This window comes from Orycteropus afer, unplaced genomic scaffold (assembly GCF_000298275.1).
Source record: "Orycteropus afer afer isolate SDZICR_OR568_19922 unplaced genomic scaffold, OryAfe1.0 scaffold00139, whole genome shotgun sequence".
NCBI classification, from domain to species: domain Eukaryota; kingdom Metazoa; phylum Chordata; class Mammalia; order Tubulidentata; family Orycteropodidae; genus Orycteropus; species Orycteropus afer.
Window position 1 is genome coordinate 2,008,726 of NW_006921726.1, and position 23,764 is coordinate 2,032,489.

At 44.5% G+C, this 23,764-nt stretch overlaps 1 protein-coding gene and 2 non-coding genes across 3 annotated transcripts in view; 2 read left to right on the top strand and 1 right to left on the bottom strand.

The window, feature by feature from the left end:
• Positions 1-2,351: 2,351 nt before the first annotated feature.
• LOC122150433 lies at positions 2,352-2,422 on the top strand. The gene has a single exon (XR_006163661.1). It is a non-coding gene; the product is annotated as a small nucleolar RNA SNORD49 (small nucleolar RNA).
• A 1,502-nt stretch (positions 2,423-3,924) lies between these two features.
• On the top strand, positions 3,925-3,997 carry LOC122150434. The gene has a single exon (XR_006163662.1). It is a non-coding gene; the product is annotated as a small nucleolar RNA SNORD65 (small nucleolar RNA).
• A 1,581-nt stretch (positions 3,998-5,578) lies between these two features.
• The window catches only part of LRRC75A (leucine rich repeat containing 75A), an 81,168-nt gene continuing 62,982 nt past the window's right edge, over positions 5,579-23,764 (bottom strand). Inside the window, exons 3-4 of the mRNA XM_007945597.1 lie at positions 8,911-9,026; positions 5,579-6,152 (exon numbers count right to left, since the gene is read on the bottom strand). Coding sequence (XP_007943788.1) covers positions 5,579-6,152; positions 8,911-9,026 — 690 coding nt within the window. The remainder of the gene's footprint in view (positions 6,153-8,910; positions 9,027-23,764) is intronic.

The following is a 23,764-nucleotide window of genomic DNA, read 5'->3' on the forward strand; positions in this document are numbered from 1 at the left end:
TAGGAGGTGGAACAATGTTTTGTATAGTATGTTATGCCAATTGAGCTTGATGTCCCTTGCAACCATGGTCCCAAGCCAAAGGGGCCTTTTAAGACCCAAGAGTAACATGTCTCCTTGTGTTCTATAGGCCCAAGAGGCTCCTCGGTGCCTACAGAATGCCCTGCCCACCACTCCCAGCCCTCTATGGTTTTATGGAGGATTTTTAGACACTTTTCTCCCATCCTTTAGTCCCCCAAGCCCTACTTAGAATTTTTGCCTAATTGTTTATGCAAGTTGAAGGATATGTGTTTGACCCCTTGACCCTGTAATGTCTGGAAGCCCCTGTTATGGATTGAATTGTGTTCTTCAAAAACATGTTTTGTAAATCCTAACTTTTATACCTGTGGTTATAGGCCCATTTGGGAATGGGTTGTCTTTATTATGTTAATGAACAGGTTTAGTGTAGGTGTGGGTCAATCTCTTGAGATATAAAAGAAACAAGCATGTAAAATGTAGAGATGGGGGAAGAGAGATGCTAAGTCACAAGATCACCCAGAGCAGAATCTCAAAAGACACAAGGACCTTCCAAAAGAGCCCAGAGAGAAACCCTTTGCCTAGAGCTGGCACCCTGAATTCTGACTTCTAGCCTTGTGGAGCTCTGGTAGCACAGTGGCTAAAGCACTTGACTGCTAACCAGAAGGCTGGCGGTTCAAACCCACCAACCACTCCTCGGAAGGAAGGTTGGGCAATCCTACTACCGTAGTGATACTGCCTCGGAAACCCAAGGAGGGGTCGCTATGAGTCGGGTCCGACTGGACGGCACACAACAACAACAACAACAAGCCTTGTGAACTGTGAAAAAATAAGACCACCTACTTGTACTTCTGTTATAGCAGCACTAGATAACTAAGAAAAGAGCTCTGGTGATAGAGTGCTTAAGGCATTTTGTGGCTAACCAAAAGGCTAACCAAAAGCTGAACCCACCAGCTCCACTGAAGAAAGATGAGGCAGTTTGCTTCTGTAAAGATTTACAGCCTTGGAAACCCAATGGGGGTCTTAGATAATTAATCAACCCGCTCTCCCTCCATCCTGTATTTGTTTTGGAGACCAGTTCAAAAGCTGCTATTTTACTTTTGCCTTTCCATTTTTTTCCCAGTCAAAATGAACTGCTCTCCCTCAGTGCAACGTCTGTAGAAAATACGAGCGCATGAACTTAGTATTTTTTTTTTTTTTTTAAAGTGGGAGAGACCTGAGCATGTTCATATGCTGAAAAGGAAGCATTAGCAGCGAGTTTCCAATACGGGTGAGCTAGGTGGAGGGGCCCCAGAAGAGTCAGGACAGTGGATACGGGTAGGTTCAGGGGCCCCCACTTGCCGTTCTCTTGCTCTTACAGATCTAAAACAGGGTGATGAAGGTGTCAGGAGCGGGGTGTTTAAGAGGTTCGTGAATATTTTTAAGTAGTTGTGGGGAGAAAGCAGACTGGAAATGTTTATTAGGCGAGCTGGTCCTCATCAGCCAAATGTTTACTGCGTACTAGGCTCTACAATTTTAAGTGCTCCCCATTAATGACCATCTGTGGTGCGGGTATGTGCGTTGTTAAGATGAGCAAACCGACGCTCAGAAAGTGTAAGTAATTCGCTCAAGACCACACACCTAGGTAGTAATGGGGCCAGGACACAAATCCACTCAAGAGCCTGCGCGCCACAAAATCACTCGGGGAACTCTGGGGGCTGGTGTTCTAGACCTCTCCCGCTACAACCCAGAATTCCGGGAGGCGTGGACGAGACCATAGGCTCAATAGGAGGGGGGAATCCTTAGCGGTGCGGCGAGTCTGTATCTTTATATGGGGTGGAAGTTCCCGTGAGTCTTTGCCATTGTCACCCTGCCATCTGTGAGAAATGAAACATTCCAACTCCTTAAGAATCTGTGTTAAAGGCAAGTTCTGCCTTTTCGCTGTGACTATGGAGGTAAGTAGCTTTTGCTTTTGGAGTCAGTATTTAGCTCTAAGGGCAAATAAGGAGGGAGAGCTTTTGTAACTTCTTGAATGGTGTTTTCGGGAAACACAGTTGCAGAGAAAAGGCGGCTGTCCTCCCGTGGGCCTCGGTGCGGGCGTTGCGGCAGTGTTGACGAGAGTCACGCAGGGTCTCGCTGGGCCTAGTCGCCCGCATGGGCCACAAGGGTAATGAGTATTTGTTATGTTTGGCAGGGCCGTCGCCGCTGCTGCCTAGGGTTCCCTAAGGAGGCTCATGCCATTCCCCGTGGCAGCCTCGGAGGGTTGCAAACTCGAGGAAGCTAGGTAAGTTGGGTTCAGGGTCCTGTTGGGGCGCTACAGTGGGTAAAGTTTATAATTGGACCATGAGGAACTGGGCGACTGTCGTGATGATACTGGTGATAGGAAGTGCCGTCAGAAGCGATAATTGACGACTTTTATGCCTGTCTGACCACAGCCGTTGAAATCTCGACAGTTTTCATTGAACATGACTGCCAGAATGTACTTTTCATGTATGTCATTTTTTTTTTTTAAATAGATTGCAGACCAACGGCAGAGCACTGACGACAAGAGCATCATTTCAGTGAGGTAAGTTCTAGTCTGTTAATGTGCCATGGAGTCGGCCCTGACTCCCAGCGAGCCCTCCTTGGGTTTCTTGGACAGTATTACTACGGAGGTAGATTGCCCCATCTTCCTGTTATTTCCGAGGCAGGAAGTAGATGGCCCAACCTGCTTCGGAGGAGTGACTGGTGGGTTTGAACCGCCAGCCTTCTGGTTAGCAGTCACGTGCCTTAGGTACTATGCTACCAGAGCTCCTATCTTCCTTCCTAGGTAAAGTTAAATGTGTCAACCGGGCTTATCATATTTTTGTTACCTTAAATACGCTAAAATCGCCAACTGACATCTTAGTTGTGGTTTTTATACATTTAGCATTTGAAATTACTCAGTCATTGAATACTGCGGACTCTCAAATATATTGCAGCCACAGCCCTAGCCTGAAACTGCACTTAAGCTACAGCTATGTACGGAAACGTCAACTCTTTGACATTATAACATATATATTCCCTGCTTTAAGACATCTTTCGTTTAATTTTGGGTGATTTCTGGGTATCAGCATGGTTCAGTTGAACCAAGTTTTACACGGGAGCCTTGACTGATCTAAAGAATATGATAATAAAAAAGAGGCACATAACTTTCTCATCAGTTGCTGGTGCACAAAGTCGATCTGCGCTGTTATCTTTCATTCTTATACTCAGGTTAAAATTTGAAGGTTTGCCAGCAGCTGTATGGGAGTTAGGAGCACTGAAATACCATGAGGCAAGTGTTATGTCTGAGAGGTTAGGTTAGTGGTTGTGTGTACACAGCTGTTTGTTAAAGTGCTATTTTGATAGGTAAGATATTGGGAATTACACAAATTAGTCGGTGTAGCCCTTGACCCTTTACTGAATGTCCCTGAGATACTCTGACTTGGGGTTGGGTGACTGTTGAAGAAGAGTAGAGAGTAGCCAGAAGGGGTTCCTGTTATCTCTGCTGTATAATCTTGACTAAATGACTTGTACTTCTTAGATGTAGTTTCCCTCATCCCTGAAAATCTTAGATTTTTGAAGTTCAAAATTGGCTAAATGGAGGTCATAAGCACTAAAGAAGCTAATTGGGTTCTGTTAATTTCTGTGATAAATTTACAGAAAAGCAGCTCTATTAAATGCTTGAGCACACTTATTAGCATGGACTTGTCATTGGTACCTTAGTCTGTTATTGTCAGATATGCTTCTCTCTGCCCTTGATGGGCTGTGGCTGAGGTGTCTTTTCATTTCCCCAGGTTTAACAAGGGAGAGGTAGAGAGTGGGACCCACAGTAGAGTGACAGCTTCAGCTCAACCTACGAGGTAAGTCTTGATCCTGAAAAACCAACCACCATGGTTAAAGTGTTAAAGCTGACGTGCAGAAAAGGATATCACATGATGAAATCACCCAAAATAGCTGGAATTACCGGCAGATGATAAAGTGGTGAACTTGAGGTTTTCTGAAGATATCTTAATGCTGTGATCGACTTAGTTGGAGTAGAGAGTGAGATTGATCATTTCATTTCTTTGCAGGCTGTGTCCTGAGGAGATCAGCTGCAGCAGGGACAATATGAAGTCCAGTAACCTGGGATGACTGACTACCACCATGAGCTTCAGATCAGAGAACCTAAGCATTTGGTATAATAACTTTGGGAATGTGTTCAACTTGCTGAGTTTCAGAGCCAAGAAGTGTATTTGGCAACTTTTAGTGGGACAGGCACATTTGGTCCCATTTAATTTATGTCAAACTTCTCAAGAGATTTTTACTGAGGTAGGGCTGAATTCTTAACTAGAAGCTATAAATTCCAGTTTGTCTTAAAAATGTTTCCATGCAATTATAAACTAAGTATAAGAAAAGATGGTCTTTGGTGTTGGTTTTTAAAAATGTGTATTTGTGAAGAAAAGGTTAAATGTGATGATCACTCAAACTTTGGTCAGTAGTCTAAACTGTTTTCACCTCCTGGTGATTTTGGGGTTTAAGGGGAATTTCTCATCTGTAGTTGGGGCCAGTGCTTATTATTTCTGGACCTCTGCCAAAGATTTGGCAAAGGGAAGATGTAGGGTTCAATGCCTTTAAGACCCTGCTATTTACAACACGCCTGCCCATGCCTCCCCCCCACTGCAAGGTATCTTATCTGTAGGCAATAGATGTCCTCTTAGCCTCATCTAAATAAAATTCACTGCCATTCAGGAAATTTTGACTTAGCTACCATCTTTTCAGAAGCAGGCTTTCTTATCTCCTGCAGAGCAGCTTGACTTTGCCATTGACCTGGTTGGTATTCAAGTGTTTTAACCACTGTGCCATCAGAACCCAGGTTTTTGGGAGCATTTCCTAGTATCTTAGGAATGGGCTCAAAGGTCTATTTACCTTCAGGGACTCCATGAAAGAAGTTTTGTGGCAAATGGGAGTATCCGAGGTAATACTGTCTTAACTGCTTAGGGGGCAAGCAGAGCCACTGCAGGTGTACCCTGAGGGGTCTGGCAATTGTGGGGATTTACAGGGTTTCTGAGCAGGCCCTAGACACTGCTGGATGGAACCAAGGAGACCCTGTATACTGGAAGACTGAACATTGCGGTTGATGGACAGGGCCTTAGAGGCACAGGCTGAGGCTTTCAAAAGCAGTAGGTGGTGACCACCTTCAATCCACCTTTAGACTGGAATGAGGCTCCCTGTCCCCAAGATTCCAACCTGTGTGGAGTTGCTACCTGAAGAGAGCAAATCTAATGCAAACTTAGAAAATCATAGGCCCCAACAATATTTTCTGGGGGAAAGCTTGTTGGCTTCATAATAACTCAAGTTACTGGCACCTCTAAACCCTATACTTGCAGTCAAATTTTGGGGTGCTGAGGTGGGAGTGCCAGATAACCCCTAAGCTAGTGATGCATCTCAGGACCAAAACAGATGAGGTTTGTAAGGGGAAAGATAACCAAGGAGGATCCCCCTTTCCTAGATGCTGGAGTCTGCCTCCTAGTGGGTGAGCCAGTCCAGGCCACTTTTGGATTGTCTGGTCCGGTTAGAAGCCCTTACCTCCCTCAGCCATTCTACTCTACAAGGACTCCCTGGGTGAGGCATGTCTCCCTCTCAACGTCTGAGCTACAGGTACAGGTTCCATGTCTTTGCTGTGGTCTCTGGCAAGGGCCAAAGGGCCCCCTCCAGGATCCTCTTGTGTCCCATCTGGGGCCTCCTCTCCACTGCCTGGCCCCTCACCCAGTTCCAGGATGGTGGGTAAGTGGCCTTGCTTTGGGGAACGTTTGCGCAGGCTGAGCAGGAAGGGCTGAGGCAGTGAGAAGATGTCCACATTGTTGCCCAGGTCTATCCATGTGACATTGGGGAACTTGCTGGGGTCCTTCAGGGCATCAGTGAGGTCACGCAACAGGGCCCGGGTCAGCCGGTTGCCGTTGAGTGCCAGCGTAGTGAGGCGAGGAAGTGTGCTGAGTGCTGGCAGCAGCTGCAGGACCATGTCATCCGTAAGGCCTGTGAAACCCAGCTCCACAATGTCCACCTGTTCTCCACAGCGCTGCAGGTAGCTGGTCACTCGCTCCAGGTCCCGAGAGGTCAGGGGGATGCCTGACAGGTCCACTGTGTTGTCCAGAGGGCTCCCAGCCAGGATAGCTTTGAGACTGAAGGAGAATAAGCAAGGGTCAACCAAGCGTGATCACTTGTTCCTCAGAGGCCCTCATACTATTGCAAAATGATCAAATTCTGTAATTGCAGTGGTGGGAGAAATCAGGGATACTCCCTTGCCCCACTTGCTGGCACTATCCCATTTGACCAGAGACTGGTCTGTGGCTGCCAATCCTATAGGGCTACAAGGAGACCCAGGTGTTTTTGTATGTCTGGATTTGTACTTTACTCCTCCCTGCTTGTGTGACCTTTAGTTATTTAACCTCTCTGCCTGAAATATGGAATTATGTAACAGTGTATGATAAAGATGAAGTTTCCTGCTGTAATTAATAATCACTTTGGCTGAGCTGCCCCCAAGAGAACAATCTCAGATGACTTTAAGACCATCTTCCACATCAGATGGGGACCCTTCAGGTCAGCCCTGCAAAACAGACTGGAGGGTTCAGGCGCTCTGTGCCTGATGGCGGCCGCTCACCCCTGGAGACTAAGTGCTCTACTCCCTTCCACTCATCTCCCTCCCCTTGTTCCTTACTTGGGCCAGAGCCCAAGTGCCAAAGCTAGATTGAGTGCCCCTTCTCTCACCTGTCTATGCTGGCTCTGAGCCATGGTCATTGATGAGATGCCCATGTTCCCCATCTTCAGGTGCCCCAGGCAAGCCCAGAGGTGCCAACAGTAGGAAGGAGGGAGGTAGGATACTTATAGCCTCTTTCCCCTCTCAGCTCCTCCAAGGTCACAGGTTAACAGCAGCAGCCCAAGGGGCACAGCTTAGATTTCCTATCAGCAAAAGTAGGCAAGTCCCTATCCTTGGGGTCTCCTGAAGCTGGGAGGATGTCCTGTGTTTCCTCATCTTGCCTCTGTTGGAGTCCAGTCCCACGGAGTTTGAAACTCTCAAGTCTTGGGACAATGTCTGGTATTTGTTCAGTGTTGGCTGCTATTATTGTCCATGTAATTAATTAAGGAGACCCACAACACAAAGGAATAAGGTAGCATGGTGGTTAACAGCTTGGGCCTTGGATCAGTCGGTCTGAATCCAGCCCCCGTACTCAACCAGTTGTTGTATTGCCTCGAGTCGGCCCCGACTCATAGCGACCCCTCCTTGGGTTTCTGAGGCAGTATCACTACGGAAGTAGGATTGCCCAACCCTCCTGAGGAGTGGCTGGTGGGTTTGAACCACCAGCCTTCTGGTGAGCAGTCAAGTGCCTTAGGCACTATGCTACCAGAGTTAGGTGACTTTAATATCCTCTACCGCATTCATTCCTTCAAATATTTGTTAAACTCCTACTATGTGCCCCAGGCACTATTCTAGGGCGGTGGGGGTGGTGTGACTAAGATAAGATCTCTGCTTTTATTCAATTGGGAGCAGACAGACAACAAACAAGATGATGTGTGAATGAAGTCAAAGAGAGGTTTGGGGTGGGGGTAAACATGGTCTACTTGAGATTGGCTAGGAAAGGCATCTTCTAGGAGATGACATTTGAGCTGACATGTGAAGAAAAAGCATGGATAATCAGAAGAGTTTGGTAAAAGTTTCAGCAACCAGAATGCAAGTGCAATAGGCCTGGGGGCTGGAACAAGCTTGGGGTACTTGTGAACAACTGGGAAGGCCAGTGTAGCTGGGGCCCAGTGAGAGGGTAAGAGAGGTGGAGTGGAAAAGGCAAGGCCAGAGAAGTGGGAAAGGCCCCTCACGTAGGGCTTTGTTTAGATGCCATTCATGTGTGATCTGAGGGGAATGAGGACACCTCATATACATGGCTTCTGAATGGAGAATGGACAACATGTGGAAGGGTAGGAAAAAAATCCCATCAAGTCCAATACAGCTCAAATGTCTTACACAGCTAGCTCAAGAAGTCTCAGTGTGACACCTGTCTTCAGGGTTTCCATGTCCTTCCGTCCTACTTTATCTCCTCTTGTGACCCTGCCCCAGCCAGCATCCTTCCCAAGGCTAGCTTGGGGAGAGCCTCTCACTCTGTTCCACCTGGGAAAGCTCCCTAGGACCGATCTCCTTCAACTTTGGGAACGTGTGTGTGTGTGTGTGTGTGTGTGTGTGTGTGTGTGTGTCCGTCCCCAGAAGGGAGGAGAAACCAGAGCTCACTCTTCTCTGTAGGAGGGGCCAGTCTCCCCTTTTCCATCTGCAGGAGCCTGGAAGGAAGAGTCCTAGCAGCAGAACCCTGCTGGAGAGCCCTTCAGATGGCAGTCACACTTAGTTCCAAGGATATTTGCAAGAAAGGCTGGGTCCTTTGTCCTCCAGTAAGCCTTCCTTTCAGGCTTCCCTCCATTGCCTACCTTTGGTGCTACTACTGTCCTTGCCTATAGATTCTGTGTCTCACGTGCCTCCCCCTCTCCTCTGGGGTTACGAAGCTCCTGAGGATCCTCACTGGGCCAGGCACATGGCTAGGGGCTGGGACCCCCATGGGACACTCTAGGGAACAGGAAGACGTGGTGGGAATGCCTTCTTAGCCCACCAAGGACGTAAACTCCTGTCTTCTTCCCTGCCTATCCAATTGTGCTCAGCCCAGTAACTCTTCAGCTTCCAGCCACTCTTCATTATCTCCTCTTGGGGCTTATGCCCACTAGAATGCCCACCCCAAATTCTCCTTCAATCTTGTTTCTTCTGGGCAGTCTCCCAAGTCAACCCCTTGGTTCTGGTATCCAGGGTGGGACCGTGCACCCCACAGCCTGGCTTAGACGTGCTTTGGGCTGCCCTGGTGGAGGAGGCCTACCTCTGGCAAGAACTCTGCAGGTACATGAACTCACCAGGCCTGTGGCTTCCTCTTGCCCAGCCCCCGATGCCGCCTCCACTGGGAGTGTGGGCTGAGGTGGTATGTCAGCTGCCGGCACAGCTTCTCCATGGTGCCCAGTGCATCGCCTTCCTACAGAAGCAACCACAGGAACGGGTCCCTGAGTGTGGAACAGAGCTGCCCGACTGCCCGCAGCCTCCCAGTCCTGGTGAAGGAGCCCGCGGCTGGGCTGGGGGCCTGCTCTGCTGGCTGAATGTGGATGCCCATACCAGAGGGCTATTGTTGCAAACTGACCTGCATAGTGTTTATAGTTTTTGTGAATGGCAATCATTGAAAAATTGACATTTAGAGTCTGGATTCTATCTTCTTTTGAAAAATCAGGAGCTCTGGCAACAATGGGCTAGAGATAGATGCCAGCTGACCTCTCAGCCAGGGTACCCCATGGTCCCTGCCACTCTCAGGTCCGAGCCAAGTTTTTTTTTTTTTTTCAATTGACAATACATATTTCCTGAGCACCTATTGCCAGGTACATGTGCTAGAAGCTGAGAATACAGCTATGAGCAAATGTTCTTGCTTTGTATCTTACACAGAGGAAAGTGAAACATCACCTTCACTCACATCTCTCTTAAATCAGGTGAATAAAACAAAGAAGGGGCAAGTCTTCCGAGATCAATTTACTCACCTAGGTCACCTGTCTGGTCCTTCAGCATTTGTGTTTGAGACCCTGGGGAACAGGATGGAGCAGGACACCACAGAGGCTCCAATTCAGTCCCAAGGGAAGTCAAATTAACAGTTACTGAACCTTCAGTCTCTCCCAGACCTGTGCTGTGTGGTGGGACACGAGGCCTGTGTGGGGAGTGAGTGGCCAAGAGTGTATGCTAAGGACCAGGTGGTCCACATCGCAGGGCTTAGATGCAAACCCATGTGTACTTAATCACCTCGCTGTGTTGAGGTCAATGTATTGACCCAGTGTCTGGCAGAGTTAGCCCTTGATAAAGGCCAGCTATCATCATCATCATCATCATCACTCTGCTAATGGAGATGCATATTTGGATCCACAATTAACAAACAATTGAAGCAGAAGTCAAGAAATCAGATGACATACTGCACTCGGCAAATCTGCTGCAAAGTAGACTGCCCAATCTGCTGCAAAAGATCTCTTTAAAAAGAACAAAGAAGTCACTTTGAAGACTAAGGTTCACCTAACCCAACCCATGGTATTTTCAATAGTCTCATATGCATGTGAAAGCTGGACAGTGAATAACTAAGTAACTAACTAACTCACTCACTGCCCTTGAGTCTGATCTGACTCACAGTGACCCTCCTTGGATTTCCGAGGCAGTTATCACGACCAAAGTAGACTGCCCAATTTTCCTTCCGAGGAGTGGCTGGTGGGTTTGAACTGCCAGACTTCTGGAGAGCAGTCAAATACTTTAGGCACTATTCCAGTAGAGCTCCCAGTAGAGTTCCCAGTGAAGTCTTTTATGTAGAGGTCTTCTTATTTGTTTATTGATTGATTGATTGTGATTTGAATGAAGATTTACAGAGCAAATTCACTTTCCATACAGCAGTTCACATATACTTTGTCTCATGTCATTGACCACAGTTTACCACAATGCAACAGCTCCCCTCCCACTTCCTCCCCATAGTTAACCTCTTCCCAGTGTCCATTCCTCCATGCACCCCTGCCCCCTGAGCTGTCTCCCTGTGCATAAGCAGCCCTTCTTTCTCCCATGATTTTTCTCTCCAAAGAGTGTATCTACTTGAGGTAAATGTTCAACTCATATGCCTGTATTTTGTTTGGCTAGAAACCACAGGTGTGGGTTCAATTCCTGACCTGAAGGGCAGCTAGGGGCCATAGTCTCAGTGGTTCCACCAGGCTCTATCGGATCAGCAAACCTGGTCCCCACCTTTTTTTTTTTTTTTTTTAATGTAGAAGTCTTCTTATTTGTACCCAAACTTGATCTCATTCTCCCCTGACTTTAGGCAGGTACTCTTCAAGGCGCCCTGGTTTCAGCTCCACCATATCCTTCTGGACAGTGAATAAGGAAGACCAAAGGAGAGTTGATGCCTTTGAATTGTGGTGTTGGCGAAGAATACCAAAATACCATAGACTGCCAGAAGAATGAACAAATCTGTCCTGGAAGAAGTGCCGCCAGAATGCTTCTTGGAAGCAAGAATGGCCAGCCTTTATCTCACCTACTTTGGTCATATTGTTAGCAGGGACTAGTCCCTGGATAAGGATATCATGCTTGGTAAAGTGGAGGGTCAGCAAAAAAGGGAAAGACCCCTCAACAAGATGGACTGACAGAGTGGCTGTGATAAATGGGCTCAAGTATAGCAAGGATTATAAGGATAGTGCACAACTGGGCAGTGTTTTGGTCTATTGTTCATAGGGCGGCTATGAGTCAGAGCTGATATGATGGCACCTAACAACAACAAAGGAGAAGCAACATACTGAATAGTTAAAAGCATAGAGTTGGAGCTAAACTGCGTGGATTCAAGTCCCTGCTTTGTTACCTCCTGTGTAGCCCTGGGCAAGTCACTTAACCTCTCTGTGCCTCTGATCCTCATCTCTGAAGGGAAAACAGTACTGATCTTGTAATAGTATAGGCAGATTAGAACTTCTAGGAGATGAATATGTGTTCTAACCTGAGTTCCATATTAATCTTGCTCAATTTAAACACTGCCTTACTCTGCTACTTGTAGCCATAATCACATAAGAATCCTGCCCCTGCAGCCATATTCCTAAGATCATAAAACCAAGACAGGAACAGCTCACAGGACAGGGCAATTGCATGCATTCCTTACATCATGAAACTAAGGAAGAAACACTGCAAAAGAAATAATGTAAATATAAATTTACTACTTAAAAGGCCATTCTTGAGATGTCTTCAAGCTCACTATCTGTGGCCAATGTTAACCAGTTTTGGAGCCTGTATACCCCTGCCCTCCTTTACCACCTGATGAACTAAGATGGCCAATCCAAGATGAGACCAAGACTAGAACCAAGGGCAAACAGCAGACTGTGCATGCACCTAGCCTGATGGAAGCTGAGGCCTATCTTAGGAATTTATCACAACCTTGTTCTGCTTCTTGACCTTCACAAAAGGGTCAGGATTTTATGAATACCTGCCTGCATTAGGTCTTTAGAAATCACATACACCATGACCTTAAAAACTACTAGCCTGTAAGGTTTAGAGAGACACACATGGCGTCACCTCTGGCCCCATGTGTCTCCACCTTGTATCTACTGTTCTCTTATTAAATTTCTCTCTGAGCTACAGCTGACTTTCTACTCATTATTTCGGAACCCAGACTGCAACAATCTCATAGTTTTTGTGAGGATTAAATGAGTTAATATTTGTAAAGCACTTTGCCTAGAGCCCAGCACATTGAAAGTGTATTTGAATGCTTATCAAATAAACACTGTACTATAAGAACCACATGAACACACAGAACCCTGGCAAGGTAAAGCAAGAAGATGACTTCTGCCGAGGCTCAGATTGGAGGAAGGCTTTTAAGAATGGTCAGGTTATGTGGCTTCCAGCCAAACAAAAGACAGGCATGAGAGTTGAATATTTACCTGAGGTAGATACGCTCCTTGGAGAGAACAATTATGGGAGAAAGAAGGGCTGCCTATGCACAGGGAGACAGCTAAGGGGGCAGGAGTGCATGGTGGGACAGACACAGGGAAGAGGTAACTATCGGGAGGAAGTAAGAGGGGAGCTGTTGCATTGTGGTAAATTGTGGTCAATGTCATGAGACAAAGTGCATGTGAACTGTATGGAAAGTGAATTTGCTCTGTAAATCTTCACCCAAATCACAATTAAAAAAAAAAAAAGAATGGTCAGGTTAGTGTTTTTTGGATGGAGAAAGAAGGATCCTTGAATGAGGAGGAAATAGCTTGAGCAAGGACTTGGGGTAAAGGGGTATGTGATGGGGGCAGATGAGAATCTGGAATCTGACCACTTCTTACCACTTCTATGGCCATCACTATCTTTTGCCTACATTACTGCACATCAGACATTATACTATAACTTGATGGAATTCCCACAATACCCCAGAGCAGTAAATACTTTCTAGTGATGAATAGTGAATATACTGTGGGCTGCTAGAATGAACAAATCAATCTTAGAAAAAATACAACCACAATGCTCCTTAGAAGTGAGGATGGTGAGATTCTGGCTCTCTTTCTTTGGACACAGCCTCTGGAAAGACCAGTTGCTAGAAAATGACATCATGGTCAGTGAAGTAGAGGGTCACTGAAAACGAAGAAAGTCCTCAGTGAGATGGATTGACACATAGCATCAACAATGGACCCAAACATGCAAACAATCATGAAGATGGTGAGGACAAGGTAGCATTTCTGTTATACGCAGGGAGCTTTGGTGGCATAGTGCCTAAGGCTAACCAGAAGGCTGGTGGTTCAAGCCTGCCAGTCACTCCTCGGAAGGAAGATCGGGCAATCTACTTATGTAGAAATACTGCCTCAGAAACCCAAGGAGGGGTCACTATGAGTCGAATCGACTCAATGGCAGTGAGTTTGGTTTTCTTTTTCTGCCATATGTCAGAGCAGACTTGATGATGACCAACAACCATCACTTCCATTTTACAGAAGAGGAAACTGAGGCTCAGAGAGGTTAAGTGACTTATCTAAGGCCACACACTGGCTCCACCATTACATACTGTTTCTGGAATCTATACAACCTGGCTCCAGAATATAGGATGTCCTGTCTGCCTAAACCTCTCCTGTCTCTTTTTCCTACATTTTGTAAATTTTCATAACTGATGAACAGCAAACCCTTCGGGATAGACAGAGCTATGTCAGTTTCTGGGGACAGCAAAGAAAAGGGAGAAACGGAGACTGCATTCCACTCTGAAGTCTGGTTGCAGGGAGAGCAGCAAAATAATGCACATGGGGGTTACCGTGAAAAGGGAGGGAAAGCTGTTTGGGTACTGGTACAGGGACCTCTTCCCTAGGAATGACTCTCTGAAGCTCCCAATAAGAGCTTTGTCGTGGCTATAGATACCCAGAAGGGGAAGGCAAGGGAGAAAGGTCAAGGGGAAGGCAGAGACAAAAGGTCTAGGGCTTGGATGGGTCTACTCTGGCCACCCCTCCTTTCTTTACCATTCATTCACCCTGAGGGGTGATCAAAACCTGAGATCATCTGAGGAACATACGTTCTCCCTCTTTCCATCCTGGAAGGCCTTAGCCCAGAACATGGGAGCAAAGAGGCCCTCCACCAAGGCTGCATCTCAAAGCCAGGTTCTGGTGGCCTCAGTATCATGGGGTGGGGGCTCAGCAAGTGGGATGTGTGAGAAGTCCTGGAAACCACCCCAGGGGAGCCTAGAATCCGTTGGAAATGAGGTGGTGTCAGAAAACAATGAGAACAAGGCACTGAAGCACCACAGAAAGCACTGTGGCTTCTCAAGCGGCTCTCACCAGTGGCTCTGGGGTTCCCTAGGCACCATGCAAACCAGACTCCAAACCTATGACAGAGATTGAAGCTTGCAGATGAGGTGACAGACATGAGACATGGTTGAGCCAGTGGGAGTTGTCTTTTTTTACATGAGGATCCAGTAAGAAGACTATAACGGGTGTGACCCAAGGTATGGTAAAGCCTCATATGCATGTGAGAGATCAATGGATAAGGAAGACCACAGAAGAATTGATGCATTTGAATGGTAGTGTTGGTAAAGAACACTGAATGTACCATGGACTGCTAGGAAAATGAACAAATCTGTCTTGGAGGAAATAAAGCCAGAATGCTCCTCAGAACTGAGAATGGCCAGACTTTGTCTATTGCACTTTGCTCATATTGTCTGAAGGGGATATCATGCTTGGTAAAGTAGAGGGTCAGCAAAAAAGATGAAGGCCCACAATGAGATGTCACAGGCCTGTGACAATGGGCTCAAGCATGACAACAATTATGAGGATGGCACGGGACCAGGCAGTATTTAATTCTGTTGTACATAGGGTTGCTGTGAGTTGGAACCAACTTGATGGCATCTAACAACCACCTGTCAAAAAATAAAATGTTTGTAAGTCTCACCTTTTCCTCATTTAAAATGGAACCAACTTTATTGGATCCTATAGATAAGAACGAATGTTCAAATTATGTACTTTATACTAATATCAGACCAAATAATCTTTAAGACAAAAACTGTTACTAGATACAAAGAAGGGCATTTTATAATGTAATAATAAAAAGAGTCAATGCATAAAAAAGATATAACATTTATAAACATATATGCATCTGACAGCAGAGCCCCCAAATACATGAAGTAAAAACTGATGGAATTGAAGGGAGTAACAGATAATTCAACAATAATAGTTGGAGAGTTCAATTCCCTACTTTCAATAAAAGTGGAACTAGACAAAAGATCAGCCAGGAAGTAGAAGACTTGAACAACACTGTAAACCAACTAGACCTAAAAGACAACCTTTCAACACACTATCCAACAAAAAGCAGAATATACATTCCTCTCAAGTATACTTTGAATATTTTCCAGGAGAGAACATATGTCAGGCCACAAAACAAGTCACAATGAATTTAAAAGGAATGAAATAAAATTATACAAAGTATATTTTCTGCCCATAATGAAATGGAATTATAAATAAACAAAATAAAGAAATTTAGGTAATTCACAAATATGTAGAAATTAAACAACACAGTCTTAAATAAACAACAGATCAAAGAAGAAATCACAAGGGACATTAGAAAATACTTTGACCAAAGGAAAACAAAAACACAACATACCAAAACTTACAGTCCATAATGAAAACAGTACTTCTTGTTGTTAGGTGCCATCGAGTTGTCTCTGACTCATAGCAACCCTATGCACAAAAGAACATAACACTACCCGGTCCTGTGCCAGCCTCACAATCCCTGCTATACCTGAGTCCATCATTGCAGCCACTGTGTCAATCTATCTCGCTGAGGCCCTTCCCCTTTTCTGTCGACCCTCCACTCTACCAAGTATGATATCCTTCTCCAGGGAATGATCCCTTCGGACAACATGACCAAAGTAGGTGAGACAAAGCCTGCCCATTCTTGCTTCCAAGGAACATTCCAGCTGCACTTCTTCCAGGATAGATTTTTTTAGTCTACCAGTCCATGGTACTCTCAGTATTCTTTGCCAACACCATAGCTCAAAAGCATCGATTCTTTTTCGGTCTTCCTTATCCATTGTCTAGCTCTCACATGCATACAAGGCAATTGAAAATACCCATGGCTTGGGTTAGGTGCACCTTAGTCTTCAAGGAGACATCTTTGTTCTTCATGACTTGAAAGAGGTCTTTTGCAGCAGATATGCCCAATGCAATGTCATCTGATGTCTTGACTGCTGCTTCCATTGGTGTTGATTGTAGAACTAAGCAATATGAAGTCTTTGACAACTTCAATTTTCTCTCCATTTATCATGATGTTGCTTGTTGGTCCAGTTGTGAGGATTTATGTTTTCTTTATATTGAGGTATAATCCAGACTGCAGACTGCAGTCTTTAATCTTCATCAGTAAGTGCTTCAAATCATCCTCACTTTCAGCAAGTAAAGTTGTGTCATCTGCATATTGTAGGTTGTTAATGAGTCTTCCTCCAATTCTGATGCCACACTCTTCTTCATATAGTCCAGCTTCTTGGATTATTTATTCAGCATACAGATTGAATAAGTGTGGTGAAAGGATACAACCAACACACTTCCTTCCTGATTTTAAACCATGCAGAACCTTGTTCTGTTCGAAAGATTTGCCTCCTAGTCAGGTTCTTCATGAGTATAATTAGGTGTTCTGGGATTCACATTCTTTTCAATGTTATCCATAACTTGTTATGATCCACACAATTGAATCTTTTTCATAGTCAATAAAACACAAATAAACATCTTTCTGGTATTCTTTGCTTTCAGACAGGATCCATCTGACATCAGCGATGATATCCCTCATTCCACGTCCTCTTCTGAATCCAGCTTGCATTTCTGGAAGTCCTCCGTCAATATACTGTGCAACCACTTTTTAATAACCTTCAGCAAGATTTTTACCTGTGTGTGATATTAATGATATTGTTTGATAACTTCCACATTCTGTGGGATCATATTTCTTTGTAATAGGTACAAATATGGATTTCTTCTAGTCAGTTGGCCAGGTAGCTGCTTTCCAAATCTCTTGGCATAGCTGAGTGCCTCTGGCACAGCCTCCGTTTGCTGAAACATGTTAATGGTTATTCGGTCAATTCCTGGATTCCTGGAGGCTTTTTTTTTTTTTTTTTTTTTTTTAGCTGGCCAGGTAAGTGTCTTCCAAATCCATTTGCTGAAATGTCTCCATGGGTATTTCATCAATTTCTGGAGCCTTTTTCTGGCCAATTCCTTCAGTGCAGCTTCGACTTCTTCCTTCAATACCATTGGTTCTTGACCATATGCCACCTCCTGAATTGGATGAACATCGACTAACTCTTTTTGGTACACTGACTCTGTGTATCCCTTCCATCTTCTTTTGATGTTTCCTGCATCATTCAATATTTTGCCCATAGAATCTTTCAATATTGCAACTCAAGGCTTAAATTTTTTCTTTAGTTCTTTCAGCTGAAGAAATGTCAAACATGTTCTTCCCTTTTGGTTTTCTAACTCCAGGTCTTTGCACATTTCATTGTAATAATTTCCTTTGTCTTCTCGAGCTGCTCTTTGAAATATTCTGTTCAGTTCTTTTATCTTATCATTTCTTCCATTTGCTTTAGCCACTCTTCATTCAAGGGCAAGTTTCAGAGTCTCCTCTGTCATCCATTTTGGCATTTTCTTCCTTTCCTGTCTTTTTAATGACCTTTTGCTTTCTTCATGGATGACATTCTTGATGTCATCCGACAATTCCTCTGGTTGTCGTCAGTCACTGGTGTTCAATGCATCACATCTATTCTTTTGGTGGTCTCTAAATTCAGGAGGGATATATTCAAGGTCATATTTTGGTTCTCATGGACTTCTTTTGATTGTCTTCAACTTGAACTTGAACTTGCATATGAGCAGTTGATGGTCTGTTCCACAATCGGCTCCCGGCCTTGTTTTGGCCAAAGATACTGAGCTTTTCCAACATCTCTTGACACAGATGTAGTCGATCTGATTCCTGTGTACTCTATCTGGTGAAGTCCATGTGTATAGCTGCCATTTGTGTTGCTGAAAAAAGCTATTTGCAATGAATAAGTCAATGGTCTTGCAAAATTCTATCATGCGATCTCTGGTGTCATTTCTATCACCAAGGCCATATTTTTCAACTACCAGTGATTCTTCTTTGTTTCCAACTTTTGCATTCCAATCACCAGTGATAATCAACACATCTTGATTGCATGTTCAGTCAATTTCAGGCTGCAGAAGTTGGTAAAAATCTTCAATTTCCTCATCGTTGGCTTTGGTGGTTGGTTGTAAATCTGAATAATCATAGTATTAACTGCTCTTCCTTGTAGGTGTATGGATATTATCCTACCACTGACAGCACTGTACTTCAGGATAGGTCTTGAAACATTCTTTGTGATGATGAATGCCACACTATTTCTCTTCAATTTGTCATTCCTGGCATAGTAGATCAAATGGTTGTCTGATTCAAAATGGCCAAGACCAGTTCATTTTAGCTCACTGACATCTAGCATATCAATCCTTACGCGTTCCATTTCATTTTTAACAATTTCCAAATTTCCTAGATTCATACTTTGTACATTTCATGTTCTGATTATTAATGGATGTTTGCAGCTGTTTCTCCTCAATTTGATTCACGCCATGTCAGCAAATGGAGGTCCCGAAAGCTCTACTCTATCCACTTCATTAAGGTCGGCTCTACTCTGAGGAGGCAGCTCTTCCCCAGTCGTATCTTAAGTGTCCTCCGACCTGAGGGGCTCATCTTCTGGCACTGTATTGGACAATGTTATAAGGCTATTCATAAAGTTTTCCAGTGATATATCAGACAGTGTGTCACTGATATTTATAAGGTTTTCACTGGCTAACTGTTTGAGAAGTGGACGGCTTCTTCCTTCTTCTGAGTCTGTCTCAGTCTGGAAGCTTTGCTGAAACCTGTCCACCATGGGTAACTCTGCTGGCATTTGAAACACTAGTGGCATAGCCTCACAGCAACATGCAAGCCACCACAGTAGGACAAACTAACAGACAAGTTTGTCTCCCTCAGCTGTTCCCGACTGCTCCACTTACTTCTTGGTCTCCTTCAGCTGCTCCAAACCACACTGCTGCAGCCCCTGCCCCACTTCCTGGTCGTTTCTTCCCTCAAGCTGCTCTGAACTACACTGCCACTGTGGCCCACAGCCAGCTTCTTGGTCTGTCCATCTCCTTCCTCAAGCTGCTCCGAACTGCACTACTATAAATGCCTATATTATAAGAGAAGAAATATCTCAAATAAACAACCATTCAGCTTAAGAAACTAGAAAAAGAACAAATTAAACCCAAAGTAGGCAGAAGGAAGGAAATAAAGATTAGAGTGACATAAAATAAATATAGGATATATAGGATAATAATATAGGATATGTAACAATAACAGAAGAAATCAACAAATGCAAAAGTTGGTTCTTTGAGAAAAATAAATTTGACAAACCTTTAGCTTGACTAAGAAAGAAAGAAGATCCAAATTATTAAAATCCAGAGTGAAAGAGGGGACATTACTAGTGACCTAACAGAAATAAAATGGATTATAAGGAAATATGAACCAGAGTATGACAACAAATTAGATTACCTAAATGAAAGGGAGCTCTGGTAGCATAGTGCCTAAGGCACTTGACTGCTAACCAGAAGGCTGGCGGTTCAAACCCACCAGCCACTCCTCGGAAGTAAGGTTGGGCAATCCTACTTCTGTAGTGATACTGCCTCGGAATCCCAAGGAGGGGTCACTATGAGTCAGGGCTGACTCGATGGCACATAACAACAACAACAAATGAAAGGGACAACTTCCTAGAAACACACAAACTACCAAAGTAGACCCAAGAAGAAACAGAAAATCTGAATGGGTCTATAAAAGCAAATAACTTCCCACAGTGAAAAGCCCAGGACCAGATGGCTTCACTAATCAATTCTACTAAATGTTCAAAGAATAATAAATACCAGTCCTTCACAAATTCTTTCAAAAACAGAAGAGGGGGATGATGTCCTAATTCATTCTATGAGGCCGTTATCCTGATACCAAAACAAAAGATATCACAAGAAAATATAACTACACACCAATATTACTTATGAATACAGGCATAAAAGCCCTCAACAAAATACTAGCAAAATGCATACAATCAAACACAAAAGCCCCACGCCAGTTGCTGTCAAGTTGATAGTGACTCATGGTGACCCCAAGTGTGCAGCACAGAACTGCACTACACAGGGTTTGCAAGGCTGTGATCTTTTAGTGGTAGATAGCCAGGCCTTTATTGCAAGGCACTTCTAGGTGGGTATGAACTACTAACCCTTTGGTTAATAGCTGAGCAGCAGCATATAAAAAAGATTATACACCACAACAACATGGGATTTGCCCACTTGGAATGTAAGGTTAGTTCAACATATGAAAATCCATAAATGTAGTAATACACCATATTGATAGAATAAAAGGGAAAACACATAATCATCGCAACAGATGCAGAAAAAGCATTTGACAAATTTCAACATCCTTTCATGATAAAAAACAAAACAACCTCACCCTCCTACCTAATAAACAAAAACAAAACAGTCAACAAAGTAGAAATGGAAGGGAATTTCCTCATTGTGATTAAGGGCAAATATGAAAAACTTGTGGATTATATCATACCTAATGGTGAAAGATAAACCTTTCCTCCTAAGACAGGAACCAAAGATGTTTTTACTCTTACCACTGCTATTCAACATTGTACTGAGTTCTAGCCAGAGCAATTAGGCAAGAAAAAGAAATGAAAGGCATCCTAATTGGAAAGGAAGAAGTAAAACTGTATTTGCAGATGACACAATCTTATACATAGAAAATCCTAAAGAATACACACACACATACACAGCTATTTAGAACTAATAAAAATGAGTTCATCAAGGTTGCAGGATGCAAGATCAAATAACAATTTCATTTACAATAGCATAAAAAAAAATAAAATTCTTAAGAATCAATCGAAGAAATGCAAGACTGTACACTGAAAACTATAAAACATTGTTGATAGAAATGAAAGACCTAAAAATTAATGGGAAGAGATCTCATGTTCAAAGATTGGAAGACTGAACACTGTTAAGATGGTAATACACACCACATTGATCTACAGATGCAGTGCCATCCCTATCAAAATTCCAAATGCTTTTTTTTTTTTTTCCCCTCGAGAAATGGACAAGTGAGCCTAAAATTCACATAAAAATGCAAGGGACCTAAAGCAATCTTCAATTTTAAAAATTACTATAAAGCTACAGTAAATCAAGACTTTGAGGTACTGGCATTTATTGTTATTAGCTGTAGTCCAGTAAGCCCTGACTTACTGGAAGGAAACAATGCCTGTTCCTGTGCCATCCCCATGGCGACCCCATTAGTGCAGAGTAGAACTGCAGATTGGACTGCTGTGATGCATAGGTTTTCCCTGGCTGATTTTCAGAAGTAGATCACCAGGCCTTTCTTCCTAGTTCCTAAGGTCTGGCAGCTCTGCTGAAACTTGTTCAGCATCATAGCAACATGCAAGTCTCCAGTGACAGAGCGTGGTGGCTGCACTTGAGGTACATTGGCCAGAAATCAAACTCAGGTCTCCCACATGGAGAACAGAAGTCTACCAATGAACCATGAATGCAAATGAATTCCTTTAGCATCCATTTAACATACTGAAGGCGAGGGCTGCTTGACTTGATAAAAAAAATGTTTAGTAAGGAAAACTACAGGTGAGTCCCCCTCTGTGGAGCTGAAGAAAGACTTAGAGAGAGGAAAGCAGTGAGAAAGGTGAGAAGCAGGAGAGAGAAATGGTTAAACTTGGATCACAAGGGCAGAGGGTTTTGGGGGGACACCCCTGGGCACGGCATGCTGAGCCAACCTGGGGTCCAAAGTAGTTCTAAGGGCAGCTCAGTGGTTGGGCAGGAGGCCTGGCTTAGGCTGCATGCCTCCCTTGGCTCCTACGTTGCTGTTATGTGCCATTGAGTCGGACCCGACTCATAGCGACCCCTCCTTGGGTTTCCGAGGCAGTATCACTATGGAAGTAGATCACCCAATCTTCCTCCCGAGGAGTGGCTGTTGGGTTTGAACAGCCAGTCTTCTGCTTAGCAGTCAAGTGCCTTAGGCACTATGCTACCAGAGCTCCTTTGGCTCCTACAGCATCAGCAGAACTGACATGGGGCCTAGAAGAGACAAGGTGACTGTCTACTCCCAGCAGCAGAAGGGTTGGGAGTGGGGTAGGGAGCAACCCTTCCTCTAGGATCTCCTTGGCCTGGGTCCACTGTACCTCCCTGCAAAGCCACAGGGTCACACGAGCTCCGAGCCAAATTCATCCATGGGGAGGTATATGGGGGTGGGAATGGAGGCATCTGAGCAATTATCCCAGAGACTGAGTTAAACCTACAGGGGCTATTTATATTATTGATTTGGACCACTTCAAAACTGAAATTAGCTGATTTTTTTTTTTTTTTTTGTCCTCCTTCTACCCTCAAATCATCACCCAGTGGGCAAAGACTTGTGAAGAAGCTATCGAGACAAAAATTTTAAAATCACATTTTCTCTGCACACTGGAATGTCATCTATGTAACTGTGCAAAGCCGTTGTACCTCTCCACTCTTCAAGCACAATCTTTCTACATTTCCTCTAGGATCTCCTTGGCTCTCACAAACCAGGTGTGGTCATTCCCTTCTCTGACTCCTGGGCAGCCACCATGGTGTCTTCTCTCCCATCTCATCTGACTGCCAACTTCCCGGGGGCAAGGACTCTGACCTACCAGCCCTTGTCCCCGCCTCACAAATGTTACTCAGTAAATGCCTGATGGATAAAGTTTCATGTGTTCACATGCTGTCAGCTCCACACATTTGTTTCTCCCTCCTCTTACATCTCTGCTAGTAAGCTTCTTGTTCATTTACCAATTCAATCTTCTTTCCCTTTTCTCCTTTGCATCTAATTCTCCTTCCTGCAATTTGTGACAGCAGATTGGATGCTCACCAATCAAATCTGGGAAGAGCTTCTGCTTGGGCACTGACTGGGGCTTGGCTGGTGGAAGGCAAAAGAAGGAGATTCTGAGGGGAAAAGACCCCAAGATGGGAGGTCAGGGCTGCCCAAAGAAGCAAATCTGAGGGGGACACAGGAGGCAAAGGAATGCCAGAGACTTTTCATGGAATTCATTTAGGTGAGACTTGAGGCCCCTAGTTCGCTACAAGCCTAACCGCCTCTTATTGCCTTGAGCCTGCTTAATAAACAAACTTACATCACCTGGCTATCATCTAGGCAATGAATGTTGATAAACTTGGAGATACCTTTCCAGTTTTTTGACACTTCCTGATTTCTAGACTTAGTTTCTTGCTTAGTCAAGTGATTATGGGTATGTGTGGTAGGAATATGGTAGTAAGGCAGGCAGGGGCTGACTTAGAGGAGAGTCACAATATCAGATTTGCATTTTAGGACCACCTTTTTCCCTACTCTTAGACAGGAGGCTGAAAGGGTAATTCAGGGCCAGGCCCAGAGCTGGCAGTGATGGGGTGCAATGTGGTGTGGTATCCCCATATACTCATGCTAGGCCTGTGGGAAGGCCTTAATATGACAGCTCCCCACATCTGACAATTGCCAGTGCGTAGGGTGGAGATGGTTAGGGGTGTAGGGGGTGTGGAAGTGGGGCAAGGATTGGTCCTAGGTAGCAGGCTCCAGAGGAACAGCAGGGGAAAGGCAGGATAGGGGAATGGCTGGCTCATTTGAGGGGTCTGTGGAACCTTTGGC